General features: G+C 42.8%; 2 protein-coding genes across 2 annotated transcripts; both read left to right on the top strand.

Moving 5' to 3' along the window:
• The first annotated feature begins 1,458 nt into the window (after positions 1-1,458).
• Positions 1,459-5,150, top strand: LOC133926448 (mitochondrial phosphate carrier protein 3, mitochondrial-like). The gene is made up of 6 exons (XM_062372395.1): positions 1,459-1,888; positions 2,480-2,841; positions 2,945-2,988; positions 4,214-4,428; positions 4,539-4,663; positions 4,746-5,150. The coding sequence occupies exons 1-6, from the start codon at positions 1,598-1,600 to the stop codon at positions 4,813-4,815; spliced, it is 1,107 nt and encodes a 368-aa protein (XP_062228379.1). The 5' UTR covers positions 1,459-1,597; the 3' UTR covers positions 4,816-5,150.
• Positions 5,151-5,270: 120 nt separating this feature from the next.
• On the top strand, positions 5,271-6,511 carry LOC133926449 (transcription factor HEC2-like). Its single transcript, XM_062372396.1, has one exon. It carries the CDS (start codon positions 5,681-5,683, stop codon positions 6,287-6,289), a length of 609 nt encoding a protein of 202 aa, XP_062228380.1. The 5' UTR covers positions 5,271-5,680; the 3' UTR covers positions 6,290-6,511.
• The last annotated feature ends 4,321 nt before the right edge of the window (positions 6,512-10,832 follow it).

Raw genomic sequence — 10,832 nt, 5'->3', positions numbered from 1 at the left:
TTAATTAAAAAAATTCAATTTGATAAATTTTGGTGTATTGTGATTTTTATCAAATTTTTATGTGCAACCCAAGTTTTTTTGAATGAACCTAAAAATTATTTTTTTTATCCTTTACCCTTTCTTTTTCCTTTCTTTTTCTCTCTTCCTCTCATTGCACCGACACCTTACTTCCACCTATGAAGAGCATGCATACACTAGATCACCATCCTACGCCACCGCTAGCATAAAATGCTACTACTAAGTCATCATGTTATTAAACTAATTAAATAATCTAATTACACTGACTAATTAAATTCACGTTAATCACTATTATACAATCTACTTACTCTAGCTAATCAAATAATTACTATTATATAAATTCACACTAATAGTAATTACTATTACACTGACTACGCAAATAACCAAATTCATATAATTAAACTAAACAAATAATTATACAAATGTAATTGAACAGATTAAACAATCTACTTACTTTAATTACTATTATTGCTGCAAGTATTAATTAAATACATAATTTAAGTATTTACTGTAACTCATGTTACTGCTCCTCCTCGTCTTGGACTGATTCTCCTCTCCTCACGTTGCTGCTACTTCTCATCTCGCGCTGCTTCTCCTCTCCACACGCTGTGATGCTGCTTCTTCTCTCCTCTCCTCCCTTGCTCGCGATGCTCGTCTGCTCTCTAGTCACGTTGCGGCTCCTTATAGCGAAACACGACAGCACGCTCGTATTTTATAGCGAAACACAGCAGCGCACACGTTCAAAGAGGCGGCAAAAACAACATGACGTGACCTACCACGTTGAAAGCACCGATCAACATGACTGTCACTTTGACTCGACCTGTATTCAACACCTGAGGTATCGACTATAAGAGTTTTCAGTACTTAAGTATCAGAATCGATTTTTCAGTGTTTAAAGTGTCGAATACATATATTAAAATTATAAATACACCGATATATTATCTATTTTAGTAAATACAATTACGTCTATTATTTATTTTTAGATTTTTACCTTTCTTTTATGTCAAAAATTGAGGGGTAGAGGCTCCTATGTCACCACGGTGGATCCGCGCCTGGTCGTACACTCGATGAAGAGGTGATGGCTATCTCCAAATTGCGCTGCACATCGGACACAAATATGAGTTTTGCCATCCGCACGTTGGAACTGATGAGCTTTTCCAAATGCGGTTCTGGAGGACAAGGCATATTCAAACACACATGTTAACCTTTAACTCGATACGCGAGCCTAAATTGAATTGGATGAAGTATAAATCCATTTCAAATTCATATTTTATTTTCATGTGATTTACGTTCGAACCTGAGAATAAATCTGCTTAGAAAGGCGGATTCCACGGGCCAATCACATGTCTCCATTGCATGCAAACCGACACACACTGCCATCGGGGTCCACTCTACGCTGGGTCCCACTCCCAGCGAATGCGCATCGTCCCGGCCGCCGAAATAGATCGGAGACCTGCACTCCGCGCCGCCTCCCCTCCCATTCCCCCTCGTCAAATCCACGCGACCGTGAGAGCGGAGAGGAGGGCACCGCCACCACCGAGAGGCCCCAAACGAGCAAACCCTTCGAATCTCGGGGGCAATGGCGCTCTCCGACCGCTCCCGCGAGTCGCTCCTCCCGAGCTTCCTCTACTCCCCGGGGGTGGCGAGGTCCTTCGCCGGCGTCTCCCGCTTCCCCGCCTCGCCCGCCGCGGCGGCACCGGCCCCGGGAGTAGGAGGCACGCCTGCGCCGTTCACGATCCAGGCGCCGAAGGAGAAGATCGAGATGTACTCGCCGGCGTTCTACGCCGCCTGCACGGCCGGAGGCATCGCCAGCTGCGGGCTCACCCACATGACCGTCACGCCGCTCGACCTCGTCAAGTGCAACATGCAGGTGAGTGGGAGGTAGATCCAGGTGTTGGCTATTGCCCTGTGTTTCGAATCGGGATGGTTTTTTTGCTAGATCCGGCGGCGCTGACTTTACTTCCCGTAGATCCCTAATTCCGATAGCCATTTTTGCTCTCTATGCCGTCGCTGTGGGTAGTGTTTACATAACGTGTGATCTACCGATGTTAGCGATGAACCCATTATCGTTATGCAGTGGCCAGTCGTTCATGATTAGATCCATAGGTTGAGTAATATTAGTGATTTGGTGTAATTTTGGCATTTGACCTCTTGCTTAGTTGAACCACGACTGAATTAGTGCACGTTCACCTGTCTGGTGTATAGTAACCAACTGGTTTAACGATAAGAACATATCCTGTGGAATTGTTTCTTGGATTATTTTGGAAGTGCAATCAACATGGTTATGTTGGTAATGTGGTGCCTCCAATTGTAATGCATGCTTTTGTAATTTACTGTGCGGTCGTTAGGTTGATAGATATATCTTAGATAGATAGTAAGTTTCATTTGATTGGTTAATTTTTAGCCAGTAGAAAAATAGGGTATATGACTTTTGACGTTAGCGTTTTGATAAATGTTCCAGATCGATCCAGCAAAATACAAGAGCATCACATCTGGGTTTGGAATACTGGCCAAGGAACAAGGAGTGAGGGGTTTCTTCAGGGGATGGGTGCCCACCCTGCTTGGTTACAGTGCTCAGGGAGCTTGCAAGTTTGGATTCTATGAATTCTTTAAGAAGTACTACTCAGATATTGCAGGGCCTGAGTATGCTCAGAAATACAAGACCCTGATATACCTTGCTGGGTCGGCTTCTGCTGAGGTAATTGCTGATGTGGCTCTCTGCCCCTTTGAAGCCGTGAAGGTCCGCGTGCAGACACAGCCTGGATTTGCTCGTGGGCTCAGCGATGGGCTCCCTAAGTTCATTAAATCTGAGGGTGCCTTGGGGTTAGTAACTCACCTTCACCAGATTTTCTTTAAATTTGAGTTGATTTATGTCTTCCATCATTCACGTCTGTGGTGTAACAACACTTACTTTCCAAACCTGCAGGCTTTACAAGGGAATTGTCCCTCTCTGGGGTCGTCAGATTCCTTGTAAGTAAATCTGATCTAGCTACCTTATTTGTTTTTAAAATGTGCTGTTAATCTTTTTTGCAGTTGTATATTGTAGCGACCGTTCATGCTAATGGCTCTCGCTTTCTGTAGTTATTAATGTGTGCTGTTTCTAGTCATCAGAATGAGAATGTTGCTTTACCACTTTTGTTTATGTGCTGCCTACTCTGTTATATGGTTGGACACCCTCCCATTTGTCATTTAAATTCTAAATCTAATGTTGTACTGATTGAAATCTGAATATCTATTGGTCTCTTTGATTTGGCAACTATTGTCCGCTCCAAATTACGCTCATTGGAATCAAACCCAGTTGAAACCTACATGACGTGTTTATCTTAGGTACCCTCATATATTAGTCCAATCTGCCTTGTCCCTCCCATTTCAAACTTTATGATGTAACACATTTACACTTCATAGTTCATGTTAGTCCTCTTTGATGACTTGCCAAAGTTCACCTCTAGTTAGTATTTTTTTTAATGTGAGGTATATTTCCCTTTGGAATGGGCTTGATAAATATGTTATCCATAGAGTTGAAAGCTGGCCTTGATAAGTCTTACTAGTTTGATTTCAGTGAGTTTAAAGCTGACCATTTTTATTTATCACTTTTTTATAAAAGCAAATTGGGTTGGACCAGCTTTTGTATGAATGCTTATAGGCTTGATTTACATATGCATATTGTTCTTGAATTGCAACAATTGTTGTGATTCACATGTTCTCATTGCAATTATTTTCTGTGTCGAGCAATCATCAATATGATTCTACTATGTCGAGACAACTAAATGCAACCTAATCAACCCCCACAATGATTTCTTAAAATGCTTCTTAAAGAAAGTAGAAAAGGTCCTTTTGTACTTTCAAGACGAGAAATAGGCTCTCCTGGTATTACAGTGTGGCATTGCCTGATCTTATACCATAGATATATTAAATGTATTAGAATCTACATTTTCAGATGCTTCATTCCTTTGACACACGATATATATATGTGCATTGGTTGTGGTTGTGAACTCTTAACATGGAAACTTTGTTGATGTTTCTTGTTAATAATTTTTAAATAGCCTTTAGGAGATAAACCTTTTTAATGTGTAGTTCCTATTTCTTAACCACATCATCAATTGTGCATCGAATTGATATTTGTGTCGAATACTTCGAGCTTCTGGTAGCTGTTTATTTGTCTCACATTCTTACATATTTCCATGATTTTGTTCAGATACGATGATGAAATTTGCTTCATTTGAGACCATCGTTGAACTTATCTACAAGCATGCTGTTCCTGTTCCAAAGTCAGAGTGTAGCAAACCTTTCCAATTGGGTATCAGCTTTGCTGGTGGTTATGTTGCTGGTGTCTTCTGTGCTATTGTTTCTCACCCGGCAGATAACTTGGTCTCTTTCCTGAACAATGCCAAGGGTGCTACAGTGGGTGATGTAAGCACATTACAGTATTATACCTATGCCTCCTTAAGATGTTTTTTTTTGCTGCTGTTGTTGCTTTTGTTGTGTTGTTCATTGGCTACCCACTGTATATATTTCTTCAGGCTGTTAAGAAGCTTGGCCTCTGGGGCCTTTTCACTCGTGGTTTGCCCCTTCGCATTGTCATGATCGGTACTCTTACTGGAGCTCAGTGGGGAATTTATGATGCATTTAAAGTCATGGTTGGATTGTAAGTGTATTCCTTACTTTTATCAGAGCACATTAGCACTCAAAAGGATTAAAAAACTGATATTCCTTTTGCAATCACACAGGCCAACTACTGGTGGTGTTACGCCAGCACCAGCCCCTGCTGCAGAGGATGCGTTGAAGGCTAGTGCCTGATTTTTGTATCAAGACAACTAGAATATGCATTGATCATTCGTTGCTGATGACAATTATATCAGTTACATGAGTTTGAGCTTCCGTATGTTTTAATTTTTTTGAGAGGATGGCTGCCATCTTTTGAACGAGAGGAACTCGCTAAGTACGCGATCGTAGTTTCTTTTTTTTTTTTTTTGCCAAGTGTAACCTTAGTGCTTGATATATAGTAAGTTTTAGGTGCACATCGCCGTTAGGAGCACAGGTTTTGCTATGACCTGCGCCAAGGTATATTCATGTTACACTACCCTTCATATCTCTGAAACTGTACCTCAATTTATTCTGTCAATTTTGTGATACCCCTGGTCATCCATGTGAATGATGACAAGATACAAGCACTGGTTCAATATCATGCTGTTTTCCCCAGTAAGTGGTGATTGTGCGATGCTGATAGTCTAGATTTACATCCTGATCGGTTAGTTTCTGGTTGCAAACATGCTCATGTTCTTCCTGCTGCTACATCGACAACTTTTAATTTACAACTCAACTCTTATCTGCTTTGTGGAGTGTTCTGTTTCAGGTAGAAGCCAATACTGTTTTCTAAATTGTGCATGCGCTATTACATGCGTTAGCTCGTGCCTTGTTTTCTTTCATTTTGGTACACAAATGGATGAACATCTTTTTCTGCTTCACCATCACCGTAATTTGGACTTTTCCCCCTATGCTGATGAATTGTCAGCAGGAAGCAGCCAAACATCCAGTATAAGTAGCCATCCACTCTGACTGCAGACTAGAGGAAGTGCCAAAGTGAAGCTACTTAACACACCAACCTGAACTCACAAGTAGCCCCTGCACACAAGAACCACATCACTGCGGTCGATCCTTCTCAATGGACTTAGACATGGCAATGGCTATGATCCAAGAAGAAGAGCTCATGCACATCATCTCACAACTCGACGGTGCACTGGCAAACCTGCCTTCTCCATCCACATCGCCTGAGCTACCAGCTCCAGTTCTATCACACCCATTCCTTGGCACTACGCCTTCTCCAGTTGAGTCAACGCCGGTGGCGCCACCGGCCACCATCACCTCGGAGCACGCCACGGCGCGCGAGACGGTGTACTGCGCTGCGCAAGCGACGGGAGAGCAGCTGGTGCCGGTCGGTACGGACGTCATGGAGGCGGCGCGGCCCCGGCCGCGGCCGCGGCTGCGCAGCGTGCACGTCTCGAGCGCGCCGCAGAGCGTGGCGGCGAGGCTGCGGCGGGAGCGCGTGAGCCAGCGCATGCGCACCCTGCAGCAGCTCGTGCCCGGCGGCTCGAGGCTCGACACGGTATCCATGCTGGAGGAGGCCATCCGCTACGTCAAGTTCCTCAAGAGCCACGTCCGGTCGCTGGAGCAAGCCGCGATGCACGGCCGCGTCGACGTCGTTATCGATGGGGGACGCTTCTACCGCTGCCTTTTCTTGCCTAGATGCATGGGGAGATCAGATGAAAACTGAAATACTTGTACGTGTACGTCTACATTGTTCATAGGGTCGAGTCGACGGTTGTAGTGCAAGTACTTGTGATGGAACGTAGATCCTTGTGACAGGGCGCAGGATATACGCTCTCCGTAAACGGATGGATAGTGCGATTGACTGATAATTATATAACGTTCGATGTAATGGTAATGCACGGTTAATCGTGCAAATAAACTTGCACATCCCGTTCATCACTCTTCGTTTGGAAGTCAGTGCAGATGTGCAATGTACAAAGCCAGTCATGCATTTGCAGGGGAACCCACGAACCATGTGATGAACTGATGAACACTTGGTCCACCTGCCCTCTGCATGAACGCTAGGTCGACACGTACCAGTGCTGGTTTCTTTGTTCCTGCACATCAAAGCACGCTCTGACGCGTTGTCCAACAGCAGTAGGGACCGCCACAACATTTCAAAGGGATATTGGGCTGATCTCTATCGTCGATACATCCCTCCTGAACCAAGCGTCGACGTACACACTAGTTTATGCAGTATTCGGAGGCTGCCATCATTTCTTTGTCTGTACGATCATGTTTCCTCTAGCTCTACTATACATCATCGTGAAGTTGAGGTCCCGAACAACCCGAGAAGAGCTGTAGTACGTCACATTGCATGATTTGCAGTGCATGGGCTCCAGCACCGCATGAACCTGACGATCGATGTGCGTATAGGACATCAAAATGACACGTACGCGCGGATTTATGCCGTCGCGCGGGTGCATGCATGCACCGGGGAGCGACCTTGTGGCGCCGCCTGCCAGCCAACTTTGACGTACGCCTCTGCTTCACTGGGAAATTTTGGGTAGGTACACATCGATTCTCTGGATCATATGTAGATTTCATATATTAATCTCGAAGCAAACTAAAAAATATATAAAAATATCATATTTATAAATGTATATGTCGGTGCAACTATATTCATATGGGATGCAATAGCTGTATGGTTTTATCAACCATACTTTTACGGTTTTTCTATAATATGTAAATATTTTGGTTTTCCGGTGGGACGACCACAATTTCCTATTTTTTAATGTTCTAGTTCTTATGTATTTTTCTGATAGGATGATCATAATTTTCGGTTATTTTGTATGATGTATAAATATTCTGATTTTTCATAAGTTTGTTTTAATGGGATAGCTTTTTATCGTTTTTCTGTTTTTTTAATCTCAAAGCACACCAATAACACAGATAACGCACATCTCGGAGGGGAGTTGCATTTTCCGCCTCTGCTGTGGCCGCTGCTGGTTGGGCCGCGCGCGGCGGCATGTCGGGTTCTCCGGCGGCTGGCTGTGTTCACTTCACTCATTGACCGCGCACGCGGGCCGGACGGACATCTTCGTTTTGCTCTTCTCGTGCTCGTTCTTTCACCAGCGCGCACGTTGTGCCTGCATCCCTCTTGTGCTGCACAAAACGGAGATGATTGAGATATCCCATATTCCTGACAGCTTTGTGCACGGCGGTGTGACATGCGGGGGTCCCGAGTTGCATGGAGCACTAGGTGTTGGCACTGGCCTAACTAAAATCTGATTCTTGAATTTTGGAGTCACCATTTAGCTAAGTTCCAAATATGTTAAAAACACTATTAGGTGGTTGAAAACCAAAAGTCACTTGAATCGCTCTCCGTATAAGTTTAACAAAATGGCAATCGTGTTGGATTGTTTCATTAGCATTGCAAAAATAACATTTAACACTACCGTACCTTTCCATTGCTGTTTTACTAAGTTTCCTTTTTGTAAGGATTACTCCATTGTGCAAGTATCATAAAAACACCTTTATTTTTAGGGGCATTGCTTCTGTCGTGGATCTTCGATGAGTGTTGGTCTCCTACTCGATTAGTCTTGAGGGGTTTCGCGACTTTGAAGATCTGAATGCATGACTTGCTTCTGCTTTGATTGGTTCGATGTGAGATGAGATGTCTTGGACGTGTCACTCTCTCCGCCTTATATAGTCAGCGGGTACTCGAGCGTAACCTATCTAGACTCCTCTATACATAATCTACTCGAACTGTGGAACTCCCGAATATCTAGGATTTCTTACTGAATAAGAGATAGTTTCTATAAGACCCTTTCCCCGGGATCTCATATGCCTCTTCTATCAATTCTTGAATCAAATAGCTGATACGTATATTACAACAATTATGGCATCACAGTTATACATTGTACATAAAAGTATTTAGATTACAGGGTACAAAAGGTCTTCAAACCATACGATATATTACAAACCTGGCTTACCGGCCATCAAAAGCACAACGGAACAACTACCCAAAACCACAAACATCTAGGGTGTGAACGTGACTACTAAATCTACTCCTCATCTGCACCTTCATCTCCCATGAATTCAGCATCTGCTTCCTCATCTGAATGATAGCAAGAATGAGTACGAAAGATACTCAGTAAGCCATATACTACTTCAAGATGTTGATAGATGTATAAAGGTTTTACAAGTTTAGTTTTAAGCGTAAAATATTTTATGCATTTATCCAATTATATTCTCTACTATTAACTTTGAAAACAATGTAAACAATGTAACAATGTATATATGGGGGAGGGGGGTTCCATCCTAGGTGTAGCAGCATCTAGACCCCTAGGTAACTGGTAAGTGTTTGGTGATTAATGATAATCGTATCATTGTGACTAACAATTTATTTTGAAGGGAATCAAAAATTTAAAATACAATGATATTTGGGTACTCTTGGTCTCTAAAGTGATAATCTGGTCGATCAAAGGTCATGTGCATCAAGATTAAGGATCTTCTAGTTCTAAGTGTCACAAAGGAGATGAATGACACTTAGAGTAGTATAGGTCTCATTTCTTAGTCTTTTGACCGTACTATAAAGAGGGGCTAAGAGTAGTAGGTTGATCTAGTTGAGTCTAGACTTGGTTTGATGCACACTTGTGAAATTCTAACACCAGGTAGCTCATAAAAGTCCATGGTTGAGATGTTGAGAAGTTAGATATCAAGGAAAGGTTGAATTGGAAGAGCTTAGAAAAACTTACCTCATCGGATGATTCGGTGGTTCTGTTATTGGCCTTACCGGAGCATTATTTGCACAAGTCAGAAAATCACTTTTATGTTCATCGGATGCTCTGATGATCAAGGTCAAGGTATCACCAGATAATTTTTTAGTTGACACGTGTACAAAATTTTTAGAAGTGTTACACCGGATGGTCCGATGCCAGTGTGTTTAATGCACCGGACTAATTTCAGCAGAAGAGAAGTTTTCAGGAAAAAATGAACTTGAACTCACCGGATTATCCAGTGATGGGAAGGTGTACTCACCGGACTAATTCTTGCAGAGAGGCTATTCTAGTGACCAAAGAGATTTGTATTCACTGGATTATCCGGTGATTGAATGTTGATATCACTGGACTAATATCTACAGAGAGGGTTCTTCGGACAGTATGAAGTAGACTACTCACCGGATTGTCCGGTGATGGATATGTATGAGCACCGGAGCATTTTTAACAGAGAGGCTTGCAAAGTGAAGTTTTGGTTTGGTTCAATAGAATGGATGGTTCGGTGTTAGTGTATTGAACATCGGATCTTATCACCAGACTAATTCTTAGCAGTAACGGCTAGTGACAGCTGACACTTGGGTATGAAAATCGTACTCACTGGATTGTCCAGTGTGAGTAAGGATATACTCACCGGACCATCTAGTGATAACAGCAAATGTGGGTGGTTAGGCAACGACTATAATTTGGATCTTTAGCCTATAAATACCTCTCCACTTGATTTCATTTGGCACACAAGCGACCCAGAGGAGTTCATACATCGTGTGTGTCATCAAGTAGCAAGCGAAAGCACTTAAGTTGATTTCCAAGTCCCTAATTGAAGATTAAGGACATTATTAGTGCTTGGAGAGTAGCAAGTGTGCATCTAGCTGTAGTCTAGACTTGATCCTGGTCAAGTGAAGCTATTTGCTTGTTACTCTTGATGGTTGGTAATACCTAGCCGGTTTTTGGTGATTGGAGGTGTCTCGATGAGCTCTTGGAGTTCTTGTGGGAACCCCGAGAAGAGATATGTACTTGGTTTGATGCCCGTCAATTCGGAGATGGAGAAGTGACAATCATGAGAGAGCACTTGAGTCTTGGTGACTCAAGGGGGAGCAATATCCTTGGTGGATGCTCCAACGAGGACCAGGGGGGAGTGTCAACTCCTCGATACCTCGGCAAAAAAATCTGGTGTTCTCTTGTCCTTCTCTTTACTATTCCATAATTTAATTTGAGCATTTATATTCTTGCAAGCTTTCTTCTTTGCATTTTCTTAGTGTTTTTGCTTGCTTGTTTTGTTGCATTATCCTAGCTTGTTCGTATAGTCGTATTTCTTTTCATTTAGGCTAAGGTTGCTATTTGTTCTAGATTTCGGTAGAAGTTTTTATTTGCTCAATTCACCCCCCACCTCTTGGGCCATTTGATCCTTTCACTAGAAGGAGCTACCCCTCTCTCTACAGTCACTATCATTATATCTACTGTACTTTTAAAACTACACAGCTCCTAGCGGATTGAGTTAGCAACCTCATT

The sequence above is a fragment of the Phragmites australis genome, chromosome 8, assembly GCF_958298935.1.
Source record: "Phragmites australis chromosome 8, lpPhrAust1.1, whole genome shotgun sequence".
Lineage (NCBI taxonomy): Eukaryota > Viridiplantae > Streptophyta > Magnoliopsida > Poales > Poaceae > Phragmites > Phragmites australis.
The sequence above is the reverse complement of the archived record's forward strand: the minus strand, read 5'-3'. Positions and strand labels throughout refer to the sequence as shown.

Coding starts and splice junctions, on each gene's coding strand:
- LOC133926448 (XM_062372395.1), top strand. CDS start 1,598: ATGGCGCTCTCCGACCGCTCCCGCGAGTCGCTCCTCCCGAGCTTCCTC. Junction 2,842..2,944: donor AAATCTGAGGGTGCCTTGGG/GTTAGTAACTCA, acceptor CCAAACCTGCAG/GCTTTACAAGGGAATTGTCC. Junction 4,429..4,538: donor AGGGTGCTACAGTGGGTGAT/GTAAGCACATTA, acceptor ATATTTCTTCAG/GCTGTTAAGAAGCTTGGCCT.
- LOC133926449 (XM_062372396.1), top strand. CDS start 5,681: ATGGACTTAGACATGGCAATGGCTATGATCCAAGAAGAAGAGCTCATG.